The 19,702-nt window shown below is 39.1% G+C and overlaps 1 protein-coding gene across 1 annotated transcript in view; it reads left to right on the forward strand.

Moving 5' to 3' along the window:
- Positions 1 to 10,006: 10,006 nt before the first annotated feature.
- The window catches only part of ITPRID1 (ITPR interacting domain containing 1), a 69,876-nt gene continuing 60,180 nt past the window's right edge, over positions 10,007 to 19,702 (forward strand). Inside the window, 3 exon segments of the mRNA XM_065883562.1 lie at positions 10,007 to 10,118; positions 11,416 to 11,464; positions 11,988 to 12,031. Of these exon segments, the coding sequence (XP_065739634.1) occupies positions 10,112 to 10,118; positions 11,416 to 11,464; positions 11,988 to 12,031 (100 nt within the window). The 5' untranslated portion in view covers positions 10,007 to 10,111.

Consider the following 19,702-nt stretch of genomic DNA (forward strand, 5'->3'; position numbering starts at 1 on the left):
TCCTATTGAACTGAAATATGATGCAGTTTTTATTGTGTAACAGTATACTTTTAAACTTGAGATGTAAGCACCTAAAGATCTTAAAGCAAATGGCTGGACCAGTCATTTGCAAAGGCTATTAGGAAAGGTAGATGGAAGGAAAGTGTGATAGAGCCCAACTATATGGCTGATTCACTCTGTTGTACAACAGAAACTAACACAGTATTGTGAAGCAATTATACTCCAATAAAGATCTATTAAAAAATCTTTTTTAATAAATAAAAGATTTTTTTAAAAAGAGAGAGAAATAAACATCTGCATTGGTCAGCTTTCTCCTGAGAAATGAAACAGAACATAGATACATAGATATGTAGATAGATACAGACATAGATATATGCAGAGAAAGAAATATCTCTACCTGCCTATCTATGTGTCTGTCTATCTATTTGTCGAGAGATTTATTATAAGGAATTGCCTCACACAATAACAGAACTTGAGAAGTTCCATGATATGTCATCTGCCAGCTGGAGACCCAGGAAAGCTGGTGGTCAGGTTCCCATCTGAGTCCACAACTTGAGAACCAGGAGCGTCAATAGTATAAATCCGACTGCCAAGCAGGAGGAGACTCATGTCCCAACTCAATCGATCAGACAGAGAAGAAGAACTTTCCCTTCACCTTTTTCTTCTATTCAGGCCCTCAGCAGATTGAATGATACTCATCCACAGTGGGGAGAACAATCTGCGTTACTCAATCTACTGAGTCAAATGCCAGCTGTTGGGCACCCTGTGGCCCAGTGAAGTGAACACATAAAATTAATCATCACACCATCATATAAGATGACACAAGATTTCAGTAAGTCAACACTGAAGAACATCTGTTTAATTGTTGCAAAGTCACCGGTTAATAGCCCTTTGGTAAAACTTATGCTATCATTGCTTACATGTATTTTGAACCCCTTGTCTAGAATGCTTGCCTACCCATTATCCCATCTTCAGGAGCCAGAACGAATACCTTCGCTTCCAAGAAGCCTTTTCTTATGCCCCTAAGAGAACTTTTTCCTCTTTTAATTTTTGAGAACAGTTGAATTGTACTTCTTTTAAAATGCGTATTCTGCTTCACAGTATGAGTTAATAAATGCTCTTTCTTATACTGTAAGCTCCTCAGAGTTTCTCTGTACACAGTAGACAGTAAAATACTGAACTGAATTGAATTAGTAGATATCATTATTGAATTTATTTAACTTATAGTTCATTTATACCATGTGCTTTTATGAGCAACTACAGGTGTACAGTACCTTGCCTAAAATGATGAAAACTACAGAGATGAGTAACTCACAATTCCCACAATTTTGAGCAAAGACAGAGTCCAGGGTCAGAAGTAATTATACATTCATTAAGCAGTTATTGCTAATCACCTATCATTATCCATGTCCTAGACTAAATGTCATGGATACAAAAATGAGGAAGTCATGGTCCTTGTCCCCAACAAGTCCATTTAGATGAGTGAGAAAGGCAGAAGTGTAAAAAAACTACTTAACTTGAGTGTGAAGAGTGCTACAATAAGGGGTCACACAGTTTGCTGTGAGTTCCAGAAGGAGGCTGGGGCAGGAGTGGAGAGTGATAAGGAGAAAAAGTTCTACAGAATAAGTTCTGTTTGAACTCAATGAGATGGTATCCAGTAAGGAGAAGGGGCAGCACTATAGAAGGATCTGTACCCAGTGGGATAAGAGAGGAGGGCACATTTGGGAACAAGTAGTTCTGTGTAGCCAGAATATGATGTACATGAAGGAACCTAGGCTGCAATTATGTTGAAATGGGAGACCAGAAGTAGTGCATAGATGCCCCCACATCCTTTCATCCTCCCCCCCCTAGCATGAAGCAAAGCAAATGTTTAGAAGACAAGAGTAGAAATGATGACAAAGGAGGGGATCATTGAGAAATAAAAATCTCTTTAAAGCTGGAAAGGGATTGGAACAGAGCTAGCAGTAGATGGATCATTCGATCCAACTTTACCAGCCTCAGAGTCATTTCAAGTTTCCAGGAAGCTGTATATAAGGTTCTTGAAATAATAATCTTTTGCTTATTTTCCCCAGCAAAAGAGGAAAACTCCAAGTCTAAGAGAACTGACTTTGGGTTCCAACTTGGGCACAACTGCCTTGTCTTTAGATCCAGCTTGCTCCTAAATGGCAGGAGTGAGCACCCTTCACATATTTCCTGGTGGGAGGAAGCCACCCACAGAACAAGTCATCACAGACTGCTTGTTCCTCCCAGCAGAGTGATGACAGAACACTCTATTCCCCAGGCTCTGCCTCTACTTCACTGAATCATTTGGGAACATTTACAAGTATTTGTGGGACTTTGATACTTGGATAGGTAGGAAGAGCAGAAGGGCATTCCTGGCTTGGGTTTGTTGCTTGAGCTTTTGAGTGGTCTTCCAAACTTGTGAGTAATAGGAACAATGTTTTATTCTTCTCACTTTTATAGTTTTGATGAATATAGCTTTAAAATATTTTAAAAATATGAGCTCCATTGGTCAAATATTAAACAGTCTGTGTGGAGACTAGAAATTGAATAATCAACTTATGGAACTATCTCATCTCATCCAATTCTCTCATATCATGCAAGAAGAAATTATATCCCAAGACAACTTGAAACTACATGCCCAATGTCATATACCAATTAACTATTTGTTGATTAATTTCCCTGGTGATGAATTAATATCTTTCATCTACTTGTTAGCTGTTGGAAGGCTCATAAGAGAAGAGTAGAAAACGGTATCTACTTAGATAGTTTTGGTCAAAATGGCAGAAATGGGCATCAAGTGATGACAGAAAATTCTGCTTCAAAATGGTGATGTTTTATATATATATATATATATATGCATGTGTGTGTGTATATATGAATATATATATAAAATCTTACCACTTTTAAAACTCAGATCCACAGTGCACTATTCCCTGATTCTGTATACCTATTCCTGGCAAGTTGCACCTTCTGATAAGTTGTTTAACTGCTAAATACCAAACCATTCTTAATGATTTCATAACCAGATTTTCTTTGACATTCTCAATCCCTTGTTGGCATTCATTCATTCAGTCAACAAACATACATTATCTTTTCCACATAATTATGATATGAGAGCTAAGATCTCTGTCCTGAAGAACAGAGATGGTTAAGCAGAGTTGTTAAACAGACATTAAGCAGACTTATAAAACAATGTAAAAATACTTTAATAGTGATTTACACTGAACTATGGAATTAGAGAGTAGCAGTTAAAGCCGCACTCATGTAGGGAGAGCATGTAGATAGAGAGGATAAGAGAGGGCTGAGGACTGTGGTATAGACCATTCATAATTCAGAGGTTGGAAAGGTGAAAACCAGCAAAAGAGCTTGAAAAAAAAAAGCTTTGAGTGAGATAGGAGGAAACCTGGGAAATTGTGGTATTAAGAAACAAATGAAAAGACTGTTTCCATTAAGAGGAAGGGGTCAGCTATATCAAATGCTGCTGAAAATTCTAAAATGATAAGAACTGATAGTTGACCATTATTATGCTGATTTGAGTGGGTTACAAAGAGAATGGGAGGTGTGGATGGGAATCTTTGCTATGATCCAGGTGAAACTACAAGTTCTGATTCACATCAGGTTGATACCAGTGAAGGTGGTTGGTCTGAGATATATTGCAAGGGCTCCTTTGTCTGTCTGTCTGCCTCTGTCTCTCAATTTAATGGCTTGATGTGCGATGTGAAAGGAACAGAGGAATCAAGGAAGACTCACAAGTTCTTGGCCTGAGCAACTACTTGAATAGCGGTGCTATTTATTGAGACGGACACTTTAATAGATGCAGGTACGTGGGAGGGCCATGTAGAAGTCAAGGAAAGAACGAAGAATTCAGTGCGGTACATATTAAATTAAAGCTATCTATAAGTATCTAAGTGGAGATGTCACGTAACTGGGAATACCCCATTCTGAGTCTCAGGGACCTTATTCTGAAGCTGTGGACCAGATTTGGAAACGTGAATTTGGAAATCATCATCGGTTGAATTGAAAAGGTCAATGGAGGATTATTTTAAGATGGGAAACATTATACCATGTTGTAAGCTGAAGGGAATGACCCGGTAATTGTGCCCAGGCAAAGATGTGAGCAGAATAGTGGTGACAGGGGATGCTTGAAACTGGGATTTAAAAGGATGTTCATTTACAATGTTGAAGTATGAGAATCAAGTAGAGTGAAGGATTGTTGAGAGTGGGCAGATTTTTTTTAATTGGAGTATAGTTGATTTACAGTATTGTTAGTTTCAGGTGTACTGCAAAGTGATTGTTATACATGCATATATATATAATATATATATGTACTTTTTTCAGATTCTTTTCCCTTATAGGTTATTATAAAATAATGAGTATAGTTCCCTATGCTCTACGGTAGGTCCTTGTTGGTTATCTATTCTATATATAGTAGTGTATATGTTTAATCCCAAACTCCTAATTTATCCCTCCCCTCCTTTCCCCTTTGGTAACCATAAGTTTGTTTTCTGTGTCTGTGGGTCTATTTCTGTTTCGCGTATAAGTTTACTTTTATCTTTTTTTTTTTGGATTCCACATATAAGTGATATCATATGATATTTGTCTTTGTCTGGCTTACTTCACTTAGTATGATAATCCCTAGGTCCATCCATGTTGCTGCAAATGGTATTACTTCATTCTTTTTTATGGCTGAGTAGTATTCCATTGTAAGTATATACACCACATCTTCTTTATCCATTCATCTGTCAATGAACATTTAGGTTGCTTCCATGTCTTGGCTATTGTAAATAGTGCTGCAGTGAACATTGGGGTGCATTCTTTTTTCAAATTGTGGTTTTCTCCAGATATGAAAAGTGGACAGATTATTAAACTGAGTGCTCAGTTGTTGATAAGTCATCTAGATTGATAATGAAATCTTCCAGAAAGATGACAGAAATACCATCTTAAAAGTTTCAGTAAATGGGACAAATGTCCTAGATGTTGATGTCCTACATAGTCTGATAGCATGCTCTTCAAAGGACAGAGGAAACAAGATCTGAAAGCAACAATGAAGAACATGAAGGAAATTTACACCATCTTCAAGACTATGTTCCTAATTCAATGGGCAAAAAAGAAAAAGCCACAACTTGAGACAGTGAGAAAGGAAGCTGTGTCCAGGTTTCAATTAGAGAAAGAATTGAAGGGACATTCAGTGAAGAGCTTCAGATAAAGGGGATTTGGTGGGTTCTAATCCATGAATTCCAGAGGGCACAAGGGTTAGGAGAGTCCTGAAAGGGTGGGAGATTGGGCCAGATGAGGCAACATTCACTGCCATATGAACATGGCTCTAGGGCATGATGGGATTAATCCTGTGGTCTCCTAGGGCAAGAAGTGTAAATCAGTTCTCTTTGAGTGTCAGCCTCTCAGTACCGATCTCTTAGTTTGTGAAGAGAGGTGAGTGGTACTGAGGCTCATGGTAATTATCTTTTTGAGAATATAAGGAGCTCTGGGGGCTTCCTTTTCAAACGTCTATGAATGGCTTTACAGCTGGAAAAGGGACAGGTCTTCCTGGAGCCCATGGCTCTATGTAGACTTCTCTTAAATCCTGCTACTAGGGAAGGCATTACATATGGAAGATGGAGGGGAGAAAGGCAAGCCTGGATACTATGTGAGATCTTACGAAGGCTTGAACAAAGGCTGTGATAACAAGAATCCAGAGGGAGACATAGAGATCGTGAGATCCCTTGTGGACCCAGAATGCCTTGGAGCTGTTCTTTCATTATGAAGTTCTCTTCTTGACCACAGGGCTCATTCAGAAGTGGTAGCCAAGGCTAGAACTACAGCCTGTAGTTATAACCTTGAAATTAAGTCCATAGTTAAGGGAATTTCCAAACTCTGATATGAACCTCTAACTAGTCTCAGGGAAATCTGCATTCTCATGGTCACAGAATTATTTTATTCTCATACTCCCCAAATATTTCTACTTCTCAATTATCCAAACTAAGTAATCTCAAGATGACATGGGTTATCTACAAAATAAGTGTCAAATTTATCTCCTATGAGAAAAGCTATTGCATTGGTTGTTGATTCATCTTCTTTACTTGACAGTTCTTGCCAGAACAATAAGAGGCAACATAAAGAAGAGAAGAAAAAAGAAAAAAAAAAAAAAAACTGACCAATATGGGTATTGATTGTTCTATATACATTTTCCATTAAATTTTCCCAACAACCCTATGAAGTTACTATTTCATACTCTTTACAGAGATGAGGAAACAGATTATCAGAGGAATTTGAAATTTTCCCCAAGGAGATGTCAGAAAAGCAGCAGAGCTGATTAAAACCTGGAGTTATCTGAAAACACTTGCTCTTTTAACCACATACCAACCAAGAATACTAGCTAAGCCAACTGCACGTTCCTTTCCCAAATAACCAAGCAAGCAACTAATAGTTAAAGATTATTTACTCTGGGTAAAATGCTGTGCTGGGATCTATGAGAAACACAGAGGTAAATAAAGCACAATCTCTATTCCACAGTATGAACTACCAATTTGGCAAGACAACCTGTTTGCGTAAAGGTGCAAAAAGTTAAATAATTCCAGAGGACAAAGGTGGAATCATTACCACTGCTCTGAGTATAATGTATGGTTGAATTTGCTCAAGTGAAAGAAAATGTGATGTAATATTAATGTAACAAAGCCAATTTTTTCTCATTTTGACTATTTAAAAAATTTTGAAACTCTGATAACATTTCAGTACGTTACTTTTTGTCTCTTTAATACATTGGTTTCGGTCTTGTTTTGTTTTGTTCTTGCAAAATTGAGTTCTTGATGCGTATATAGTTTCACATCCTCTTGCTTTTTTTCAGTTAAGCTAGATAATATAAGAAATTTCCCGTGTTAATGGCAGTTCTTTATACACATAACGATTAATGACATAGTAATCATAATACAAGGGAACTGAAGAGAGAGGAGGGCCTCTCAGGCACAGGAGGCAACGCAATCCAGAATGAGGATTCACTTTGGGCCAAGTCAGAGTTGGCAAGACTTAGGTTCCAAGCGGTCCTGGGGAGGGGTTAACTAGATGAGTCAGCAGAGGCCACATGACATAACTTCTGCCCTGTCAGTCCACTGGACTATTTGGGCCTGCCACCTGATTTGTGTCCCTTTCCAAAGGACTCTCTGTGGGTCAAGCCAGTGCATGCCAAAGCAAGGTCATTCAAGCATCAGAGAATACATTTCCAGAAGCAGATTTGTTTACTAACTGGGAAGGCATCCACTATAACAGAGGGAACAAACGAGTTTTTCTTTACAAACCTGTCCCTGACCCTTGCTTTTAGCAAGGGTTCCCACTTTCCTTGGCAAGCTTTTTCCTGCTCTAAAGCCAAGTACAGCTGAGCAGGCAGGGAGCGTATCCTCACTGGCTGTGCAAAGCTGGTGGCTGAGGTCACACATGCCATTGTAGAATGGAAGTTTGGGGATATATGAATAAAGCAGCACCATTATCTAAACCCTGGATGACTTTTACAGTGTTGTGTTTGAGAAAGTGGTAGCTAGGTGAAAATTCAGCATTATAGTAGAGAAGCAGCAATTTGAGGACTGAACCGCTTGACAGTCCTTGCTGCCACTACAAAGCAAAATCTTTGTGCTAAACAGAAACTGACTTTCAGCTGAGGTCAGTGGAGGAGCAGGATTACTGGGGGAATCTTATTTTTTTGTAATACATTATTCTTTCCTTCAAGCCCTGATCCTTTATGGAGTCTGATATTTCATGAATGTTGTTGAGCATTTTGGAGGTTTCCTCCTTGTGAGATTTTGTACTCAGAGTTGATGCTTTTATTATATAATTCACACATACAAGATACAAGGCATTACCAAAGAGACTATTTTTTTACTCAAAAATTAAACAACTAAAAATTAAATGTAGTTTCTAAACTTTATTTTGCCATGTTATGAATTCTGGCATATGAAATAATTCTGTAAATTTTAGAAATATAATCATCTCTGTACGATTTTTGTCTTATGTTATCATAGAAATTTTTATAAACATTTATTTGCTCCCAGAAGATATTCCTAAAGTTAATTTTCTAAAGTTAGCTGGCTAAAAGACCTACCATTAGTATAGATATTAACTATCCACCCTTTGCCTTAAATTTTAATTAATTGAGATTTCTTAATAATTGCTGTTTTAAACATAAAATTAACAGTCATTACAATTAATTTTTGCAGTAATTTATTATTGCAACAGTAATTGTATATTTATACTTCAACTGGACGACAGAATTTTAATATATAAATCATATAGGAAGACCCTTACTGACAATTGCACCTGGAATTCTCATCTGTAATTAAATGAAAATATTCAAATGTTTACAATAAATCTGAACAACTTGACTTGTTAAAATGCTGATTAGAAATGATTGTCTGCACGTCATGCGATCAGTGATCTTCCATAAGTTTAGGGATGCAAGACATGCTGCTGAAGTAGGTCATTTCTCTAAACTTGAAGAATAAACTAACGCAATTTCAAGTAGATGCCATGGAAGGAATTCAGTCACGGTTTAGTGGTTTTGAACTCTAGCTTTGCTACTTTCGTTTTGTACATATTTATTTAGCACCTACTCTATGCTGAGAATTCAATCAAATACTGACACATCAACCAGTAAGAAGGAGGCCTTTGTTCTCTATGTGCTGAGAGTCTGGGAAGTTTACACAATTTACACAGCTTCTCTAAACTTCTGTCTCCTTTCCTACTCTGTGAGCCTCACAACTATATTAATAAATGTCAAATGAGATGACGGGGACAGCCTGTATTTCTTGTGCCATGTAAATAACGTATTTATTAACATCCCAATTGTCCCAACCATCTTACAGGGCAGGTAGTGCCGCTTAAGTCATGGGAACATGCTTAGAGTCCAGAGCCTGGGTTTGAATCCTGGTTGTTGTGTGACTTTGGGTAAGCAATTTAACCCCACTGCTCTTAGATTTACTACAAAATTGTGACAATTCGATTACTTCTGGGCTTCCCTGGTGGCGCAGTGGTTAAGAATCCGCCTGCCAATGCAGGGGACACGGGTTTGAGCACTGGTCCGGGAAGATCCCACATGCTGCAGCACAACTAAGCCCGTGAGCCACAACTACTGAGCCCACGCGCCGCAACTACTGAAGTCTGCACACCTAGAGCCCGTGCTCCACAACAAGAGAAGCCACCACAATGAGAAGCCCGCGCACCGCAACGAAGAGTAGCCCCTGCTCGCGGCAACTAGAGAAAGCCCGTGCGCAGCAACAAAGACCCAACGCAGCCAAAAATAAATAAATTCATTTTAAAAAGCAATTAGATTACTTCCTTCATTGACAATTAAATTAAATAATGGATTACAGAATTCAGCATAGAATCTAGCACATAATAAGTATTCTGCTGAGGTTAACAGTTATTAAAATTCAGTGCGATTGATCCCCAATTAAAAATAAGGGAATGCAGAGAGGTTATATAATTTATTCAAGGCCACACAATAAATTGCAGAGATGAGACTCAGCCAAAGCCCTTATTTTTTACATTTTGGGTCTCTAAACATATTGTTATAGATGTAACTGTTGGATGAATTTGAAGGATACTTATATTATGTTAATCAATGCTTTTAAACTTTCTCCTTGGCTGGGTAGGTCCTCCAGTCCAGTTTCTTTGCTTGCCATCCACATCCCAGACCACCAGATTGAATCCTCCAGAGTGTGGATGTGGCCTGGTGAAGGGTGAGACCACATTAGTCCTTAGTCTCCAGCTGCCTCTCCATTGAGAAAGAAACAGTTATCTCATTGAGACAGGGACCTTGCTTGGGTAGGTGAGCCAGGCTCCCAAAAATTGTAAAGCTGGGTCCACTCATTGAATTGTGAATCCTGTCGTCCTCTCCCTTTCACTGAGCCAAGCCTGAAAGCTGAGCTCTTTGTGTCTAATCTGTTTGTGTGTGTGTTTTTAATTAGCTTGTTGAATTACTCTCTTAAAGATGGCGGAGAAGTCTCAAGGAGACCAGGAAAAGAGCAGGAGAGACATCCTGAGGTCCACCAAGAGGACATGGGCTCCCCTGGATGAGCAGCTGCCCCCTGGCTCTGAGGAGGCGAGCCACAGTCTCACCGCCCCCATGCTGGGTGAGAACGGGCCCTCAGGGCTATTTGAATCCAACCTACTGTGAGTGGTGAGGGATATGGGGGTTTTGGGCTGGGGGCAAATGATTTTGGAACAAGGACTTGACTTTGAAGATACCAGTATTCCTGCCATGATACCAGAAACTTCTGTGAAATGGGCACATCTGACTTCCCCTACAGACACCTAAGACACAGACCTTCTTGATGGAAACAGACCAACTAACAAATGAACTCTGCTTCCTTTCCACTCCAAGATCCCCTCATCCTAAGTCCCCAGGATCATAAAGCTATGTGGAGTCCATGCCAGAGACATGAAGCTTCGTAGGACATCAAACATTTTATTGAAAGGGTTTTATTTGCTGGGTCTTGTGCAAGGTGTTGATAATAATTTTAATTGTTTAAAGAGTAATAAGTAAGAAAACACTTCTCCCTTCACTGGGATTTTTTTGTCTGTTTGATTTTTTATGATGTAACTGATGGCTTTTCTTCTTTGCCCACCACCAATTTATTCTATCCCTTCACAGTATCTCAGTTGAAAACTAAGCACCTCCCATGTCCACTTGGCCTTTTTGGTTCACCAGACACCTTGTGAGGGGGTAATTCAGGAACCTCACTGCTTCATAGGATAAAGTCAAAGAAAATAAGCCCAGAGTAACCTGTAACCAACCAGAATGGAAACAAATATTTACAAGAAAACTACTTTTATATCCTTTCCTTTTTGCCTGTTGACTATTTGTTGAGCCAGTGGTAAAGATCCACCTTAAAAGACTGGATGCCTTTTTAACACAGGGTGCCTTTGGCAATTCTGGGACTGTAGTGCAATTTGCCCCTGGAATGAATGCAAATTTGGTTTCTAACCTGGCAGAGAACTCCTTGCAAATGAACATCACTGGCTAGCTGCCTTATGTAAATGTGATTCAGTAAGGAGAGGCTCCATGTGATTTATATCCAACTAGAGAAAGGCAAAAGTCTCCTATGCTTTTTCTCTTTGCATTCAAACCAGGTAATTTAAAAATTATTCTAACATCTCTTGCTCTTTGGTGATTTTTTTTTTTTCCTTTTCACATTTTTTTCTTTCTCTCTTTTTTGTAAGTTAGTCCTTTGGCAAGTTTACACTTCATTTTCAGGAAAAGTTGATTATGGAAAACCGGAAGTTTTGCCTTGGGGAAAAAATTAATATGCTTATAGAAACATGTGACTAAATACTAGGAACCAGACCTATTAGGTGGTGGCTGAATAACAGGGTGGGATCACTTTAGCTGGTTATGCTTTGACTAACTGGTCTGTTTCTCATTAGTAGAAGATTCCAAACAAGAAAGTATTCAGCACTGGCTGGACTCTGGATTCTTGTAAGTGTTTCTTTATGCCCTTACACATCCTTCTTGCAAAGATCCATGAAAGCAGTATGGGTAATCCTTCTGGGACAGGTGTGACATGTAGGGATTTTCATTTTAACTGGGTGTTTGAAGGATTACTCTGTTATTGCAAAAGTTATATATCGGTTTAAAAGTACAAAATAGAGGGGCTTCCCTGGTGGCACAGTGGTTGGGAGTCCGCCTGCCGATGCAGGGGACGCGGGTTCGTGTCCCGGTCGGAGAGAATCCCACATGCCACGGAGCGGCTGGGCCCGTGAGCCATGGCCGCTGGGCCTGCGCATCCGGAGCCTGTGCTCCGCAGCAGTGAGAGACCTGCGTACCGCAAAAAAAAAAGTACAAAATAGAATAATATTATTTCAGCCCCCAGCTGTTCATTGGTTTCCAAAAGTCCTCTTATAATAAAGCCTAACTGCATAACTCTGTTTAATTAAGGAGCAATTTAGCATACTTTATTTACACACATTGTTTGACTCACAATACTTTTGTTTCTTTTTAGTGTCTCTGTAAATGAAAACCTTCAGCCAGCCATCAACCACATTGGTAAGACCAGAGAACCCAGAAGCAGTTATGCTTTGTGGACCTGAGTAGGAGATGTATTAAAATGTTTGTGTGAATAAATCTAAAAATGAGAATTATCAGAGGTTCCTAGAAATGGAAAAAAAATCTCAGAAACCATTCAGCGCAATCAGTTTCTTTAATATTTAAGGCAAGCTCAGAACGGATAGGTGTTATCCAGCAGCAGGTTGGGGGCTAGAAACAAAGACTCTTGCCATATCATTAGCTCAGACTCTAACAGAAAACTCACTGGGTCTGTGAAGACATTTTGCAAGGATGTAATTATGGAAATGAAAATGAAATTGTTTAATTTTTCCTGACACTGTATTGTACTTTTATTTCTAAATCTAGTTTCTCTCTATTCTTCAGTCTTAAAATTATATCCTCTCTTTCTAATGATGCATTTGTTCTCAAAAACAACAAATGACTGAATTCTATAGCAAACAGTACAAGTATGTATTTCCGAGGCAGAAAATGTATCATACTTGTTACATTGAGATTTGATAAGAACATTACAAGAAGAAAAAGAAATTTAACTACAGGTCTCACAGTTCACGTCTTCATTAAGTCAAATACGGGGGCTTCCCTGGTGGTGCAGTGGTTGAGAGTCCGCCTGCCGATGCAGGGTACACGGGTTCGTGCCCCGGTCCGGGAGGATCCCACATGCCGCGCAGCGGCTGTGCCCGTGAGCCATGGCCGCTGAGCCTGCGCGTCCGGAGCCTGTTGCTCCGCAACGGGAGAGGCCACAGCAGTGAGAGGCCCGCGTATCGCAAACAAAAAAAAAAAAGTCAAATACGGTATTTCATAGAATGTAAGACTCCTCAATCATAAAATGCACCTACATTTTAAGTACCACTCCAATAGGAAAATAAAACAATCATCCTTGTCATCCCTGTCAATTATAACTAGGCATTATAGTAGGCAACATTGACTACTAGACACATCCTGGTTTCATAGATGTTAAAATGTGAAAACAGTGTGTTTTAAAATTGATGTAATGCCCTAAATAATGCATGTAAAAAATGACATAAATAAGGAGTTTAATGATTAGAGGAAAAATTATTAGTCTAATTGCTACTTACTTGGCTGGTTTTAATTATTTCACTTCCTTCACTGCCACTTAAATTAAGATTGACCATTGGCTACAAACCAGTTTAAATTTAGGAATTTTTACTTTAAAAATCTAGGTATATTGTTCAAATTTCCTCCTTTGCCAAGCTTCTTTATTTTTTTTAAATATATAAGTTCCATGATGCCAAAAATCTCTGAAGATGTTTGCCAATAAATTGAATTTAAGTACCTTTGTTCCTGACAGTTTATTCTTATGAAAAGGCAGGAAGTTAAGAAATATAGCCAGCATTTCATATCCCTCTGATACTTCATCTTGCCCAGATTATAGTAGGAGGCCTGGCACCAGTTCTGGGGTTGTCAGTAACTATATTAAAAGCTTCACTTCCCAGAAATTAAGACAAATCATGGCCCTTCCTCCTTTGAATCAAGTCAATGAAGTAAAAGCATGAGGTGAAGAGTTGGAGGAAAGAAGGGTAACAAGATGACTCTGAGATCAGACATGCGCAGTTTCTACTTGCCAGGTCCTGTCTTTAGCGAAGTTTTTAATAATAATGGAATAGCTTCTTACAACTTTAATTGAGCCTTCACTTTTACAAGGCCCTTCCTCATCTATCATATTTTAAACTCAGTAACCTGTGTGGTAGCAAGGCTGGTGTTCATCTGTGTTTGCAGGTGGAGAATCTGGGTGGTCAAGTGCCACGATTTTTAGTTACAGCTGGTTGGAGGTGGGTGGAGGGACCTGTGGCTGGGCATTCTCTCAGCCCCTCTGTGTGCTGGTTTTGCTGCAATGAGCTCAAGGCACCCTGAGTTTAGGGAAGCCAAGGACCGCACCAGGAAGTGGAAACTATAACAGTAGTAGCAGAAACTGGAGACCTGAAGGTCATGAGGGGTGTGTCAGAGAGAAAACTGTGGTGAAACAAAAAGGAACCGAAGAAGAGAAAGCAAAGTAGTCTCTGCTGGAGGGAAAATCCTGTAAAAGCTCCCACAATCTCAGTATGATGTAGAGTGGTGCATCCGTTCCTAGGTAAGCCAGAACCAATTACCACAAACTTGGTGACTTAAAACAGAAATTTGTTTTCTCACGGTTGTGGAAGCTGAAAGTCTGAAATCAAAGTGTCAGCAAGGTTCTCTTTTAAGGAAACATTTTAAAGTTCTTTAAACCCTGCAACCTTTTGGGGGCACTATATAGTTCAATCATTATATCTTCTAAGGAAAGAAAAATAATACAATGTCAGGTGGGAAATTATTATATATAAGTACGTTTCACTGTAGTGATTTTTCTTTTATTTCAAGTATATTTTCTTAGAGTTTCAAGTTTGATTCTCTTGTATGTGCTTTAATATCAGTAACTATGGCAACAAGATTTTAAATGCTGTCTGTAGTATAAGTAAAGGGGAAAATGGAGAGAATAAAACCTTAAAAGAACAAAAAAAAAGTGTCAGCAAGGTTATTCTCTCTCTGAAAGTTCTAAGGGAAGAACCTTTCCTGGCCTCTTTCTTGTGGTTCCCATCAAACCCTGGCATTCCTTGACTGGTAGCTACATCATTGCATGCTCTGCTTCTGTTTTCACATGGCTGTCTTTTCCCTGTGAGTCTTCTCTATTCTCTTAAGGACTCCAGTCACTGGCTTTAGGATTTATGGCTCACTCTTATCCAGTATGACCTCACCTTTACTAATTATATCTGCAGAGACCCTCTTTCCAGATAAAGGATACATTCTGATATGAAATTTCAGATACTGAAATGAAATTTGAGGGGGATACTATTCAACTGACTACAAGTAGAAACCACTCTAAGGCTGGTTTCCCTCAGTGATCATTCTGAGGCTTTATACATTAAAGTGTAACAATATCCAAGTGCCTGCTCATCTTCCAGGTGACCCAGTACCTCCCATGGAAAGCATTCTAGTGGACCTCAAATAAAATGAAGAGGTGGAATAAGGCTTCAGTGGCCCTATTGCTGATTTCCTCCTATGTCCTGAGATGGCCAAGGTCAGGTCTTGGCTTCTAATGGTGACTTTTTGCCTTTCATGCTGCTCTGCAGCTACCTAAAGTCTAATTTTTTTTAAAGTCTAATTTTTATTAAACTGGAATCTGGTTGGCTATCTTGTTCACCACCATTATGCTAGGTAGAGCTCCCAGAGGGGAATGAAATTAGTACATGTGGAGGGCACACAGTCTAGGTACTTTTTGTGTATATTATCTCATTTACCAGAACCATCTTCTGTGGTGGATATTATCATTAGTAACTTTTGCAAAGAGGAAAATGAGACTCAAAAACGTTAAGTAACTTGCCCAGAGTAACCCAGTTAGTAAATAAGTGAGTTGAGATTTGAACATGGGTCTGTCTGACTCTGCAGCCACGTTTCCTCTCTAGAGGACTATAGTATAATTTACTATCCATGTTATGCATGGACACTCCTGGAAGTATCCTGGGAGGAAAGCTCTGCATCAGTGTCCCTGCTAGAAAAGTCAAAGCATGAACAATGTGGGTCTGTTCACTGGCATCTACTTCTCCCTCCAGGTCTTCTGACTCTTGTGCACCAGCTTTTACGGCCACAACTCAGTCCTCTTGAATTTAAATGTTTTGAAGTAAGACAATGCTAATTTTTTAAATGTCAGTCAAGTATCCGTAGGAATGAAAAATGGCCACATCTGGATCTTAAAATAAAAAAGATGCATCAAATTAGTTTTCTAGAAAGTCATAAGAAGCCCATTCTACCTTAACTCCAGAAATTTTAAATTATAAGAAACTAAACTCTTGGAAAATCGACATGAGTGAGGTACTAGCCCTTAAGAGTTGGAAAATTCCATGGTTATTGTTTTTTTTCCTGAGGTTCACTCAGGTTTTTCCTGAGGTTTCTGATCCCTATACATTTCAGTATCAAACTTATAATTAGTAATAATTAGTAATTATCATATATTGAGTGCCTGTTGCATATTTTAAAAATACTGTGAAGTATTTCTCAAACAAGGTTATTGATTAACCTCATTAAATATTGAAGAAACAGAGACTCGGTAAAGTTAAGAGATGTACCTAAAACCACATAAAGCCAAAGAGGTGGACACATGATTTGAATTCTGTTTGATTTCAAAGTTCATGCTCTTTTTACCAGAAACCAATATACTGCATACTGGTGTAAATCCATGGCCATTAATTTTATCCCTAGCTTTTCCTTATTTCTGTGAGCCAAGCTTGGATAGCAAAAAGGTACACTTACATTTAAGGGTTTTTTTGTATTGAAAAAACCTTATTTCATTTACACGTGAGGTACATAAAGAAGATTTAAATATTATTAATTAAAAATAATTGTAGAGAGGGCAGAAAGCAGAAGCAAGAAGTACTACAACCCTGCAGCCTATGGAACAAAAACCACATTCACAGAAAGATAGACAAGATGAAAAGGCAAAGGGCTACGTACCAGATGAAAGAACAAGATAAAACCCCTGAAAAACGACTAAATGAAATGGAGATGAGCAATCTTCCAGAAAGAGAATTCAGAACAACAATAGGGAAGATTCTCCAGGACCTCAGAAAAAGAATGGAGGCAAAGATTGAGACGATGCAAGAAATGTTTAACAAAGATCTACAAGAATTAAAGAACAAACAAACAGAGATGAACAATACAATAACTGAAATGAAAAATACACTAGAAGGAATCAATAGCAGAAAAACTGAGGCAGAAGAACGGATAAGTGAACTGGAAGACAGAATGATGGAATTTACTGCTGCAGAACAGGATAAAGAAAAAAGAATGAAAAGAAAGGAAGACAGCCTAAGAGACCTCTGGGACAACATAAAATGCAACAACATTCACGTTATAGGGGTCCCAGAACAAGAATAGAGAGAGAAAGGACCCAAGAAAATATTTGAAGAAATTATAGTCAAAAACTTCCCTAACATGGAAAAGGAAATAGCCACCCAAGTCCAGGAAGCGCAGAGAGTCCCATACAGGATAAACCCAAGGAGAAACACGCCAAGACACATAGTAATCAAATTGGCAAAAATTAAAGACAAAGAAAAATTATTGAAAGGGAAAAACGACAAATAGCATACAAGGGAACAGCTGATTTCTCAGCAGAAACTCTACAAGCCAGAAGGGAGTGGCATGATATACTTAAAGTGATGAAAGGGAAGAACCTACAACCAAGATTACTCTACCCAGCAAGGATCTCATTCAGATTCAATGGAGAAGTCAAAAGCTTTACAGACAAGCAAAAGCTAAGAGAATTCAGCACCACCAAACCAGCTCTACAACAAATGCTAAAGGAACTTCTCTAGGCAGGAAACACAAGAGAGGAAAGGGACCTACAATGATAAACCCAAAACAATTAAGAAAATGGTCATAGGAACATACATATCAATAATTACCTTAAACATGAATGGATTAAATGCTCCAAACAAAAGACACAGGCTTGCTGAATGGATACTAAAACAAGACCCATATATATGCTGTCTACAAGAGACCCACTTCAGACCTAGGGACACATACAGATTGAAAGTGCCTGCCGATGCAGGGGACATAGGTTCAAGTCCTGGTCCGGGAAGATCCCACATGCCACGGAGCAACTAAGCCAGTGCGTCACAACTACTGAGCCTGCGCTCTAGAGCCCGCGAGCCACAACTACTTAGCCCACATGCCACAACTACTGAAGCCCGCACACCTAGAGCCCGTGCTCCACAACAAGAGAAGCCACCGCAATGAGAAGCCTGAGTACCGCAACCAAGAGTAGCCCCCGCTCGCCACAATTAGAGAAAGCCCGTGCACAGCGAAGACCCAATGCAGCCAAAAATCAATCAACCAATAAATTAATTTTTTTAATTATTAAATAATAACTTACAAGATCAAGTTTTAAATTTGTCTATATTATAAGAATGTTTATAATATGAAAGCCTAATGTTTATCAAATGAAAACATTCAAAGCAGAGAACTATGCAAGGTGGAGGATGCAAAGATGTAGAATATATGACTCCTGCTCTCAAGCACGTCACTCTGACTTTCCAGGACCATTACAATGTGAATATAACCTGTTCCAATTTTCTACAAGACTGTCTAGTCTTATCTCCTCTCATTATACCTAGTTCTTTCTCTTTCTTCATCCAGTTCCTACTGTCTTAAAGTCTTTCCTGTTCCGTTTACCTCTTGCCCTTCTTTTGAGACTTTACCCAAGTCCCATATTCTCTGTAAGGCCCTTCCTGACATCTGCACTAAGAGACTCAGTCTCTCTTCTGAACATCAGGTCACTGATGGGTTCTACCCATAAGACACTTGGTCTGTGCTGCCTCAAATTATTAGCATATGATCGGCCTCATTAACAAAATTGTAAAGGCCACTGAGGCAAGAATTATCTCTCACACATCTGGTTTCCCTAAAGCTAGTCAACAAAAAGATCTTAGTAAAACTGGTCCATAATAAACATGATTTAGTCAGATTGGGCAATCTTCAAAAAAAGGTGAGACCTGAGCTAGTCAATCAAAGAGAGATATGGTTTTGAAAAAACAAAGAGACAAAGCAAGTCGATGTCATTTCCTGGAAGCAATAGGAGCTTGAACAAAGGCACAGAGTGAGAAGCAAACTGAATGTGTGCAGGAAAGCATATAGGGTGATAAGACTAGAGAAAAGGTTTCACACTAAGGAGCAAAGGGAGACATGTTTCTGTTAAATAGGGTGTGGTCAGGTTATAAATGCCTTAAAATCCAGAAAGAGGGAATCACGCTTGACGTCTTAGGACAGGGATGGCAAAGAAGTGTCATCTCAAGTTCCAGCCAAAGGATGGGTAGTTACAGCTGGGGTCTGTGTTGAGTAGAACTGTGAAGCCATATCTTTGTTCACCTGAATAGAGGGTCATGAATAATAAGTAATAACTCCACAGGTGCAGCGTTGGGGAATTGAAGCAGGTGTGTTTCACATTTGCCATCTCTATTGTAATGAGTTATGAATGGTTTCTAAGAAGAGAGATGACAGATTCCAGTGTTTATCCTGGCAATGGGAAGAAGGTGCACCCTTTGGGAAGAAGCTATTGTGACCTCAGGCTTGGGGTGATGAGAGCTTGGGCTGGGTGTCAGCAGAGGAATAGAGAAGAAGAGTCCACAGCATCTGGAAAATAAACAGCTATCTGGGTTAAGAAGAGCAAAGCATCGCAACTGGCTTTAAAGTTCTGAGCATGAGGGTCAGGGAGAATGTCAGAGTCTCTTTTTTTTGTAAGAATATAGTTTAATAAGTTGCCAACTGAGACAAACAAACCCTGATGACTGCCTCTACTAAGTGTCTTGGTCATGCAGGAGTTAAATACACAGAAAGCTGCAGAATGCTATTATTTTAGAGGCCTGTGAAAATGCAATTTGATTAGTCTATTGGACGATATTCCAAAGAACCAAATGTCTTCCATGAATCAGTCAGAAATGCTTAGGAAAACCAAAATAAAAAATGCTTTCCAAGCCAATAAAGGTGCTAATTAGTGCCTTCTGCATATCTCACTACATCTTCTCCAGTAATACATTTTGCAGGGTTAAGTGCAGTGTCTGCTGCTTCAGATGGCAGAAGTCCACCTAACAGTAGGGAGGGTGGCTGGAGACTCAAGTATCT

Source organism: Phocoena phocoena, chromosome 9 (assembly GCF_963924675.1).
Source record: "Phocoena phocoena chromosome 9, mPhoPho1.1, whole genome shotgun sequence".
Taxonomy (NCBI): Eukaryota; Metazoa; Chordata; class Mammalia; order Artiodactyla; family Phocoenidae; genus Phocoena; species Phocoena phocoena.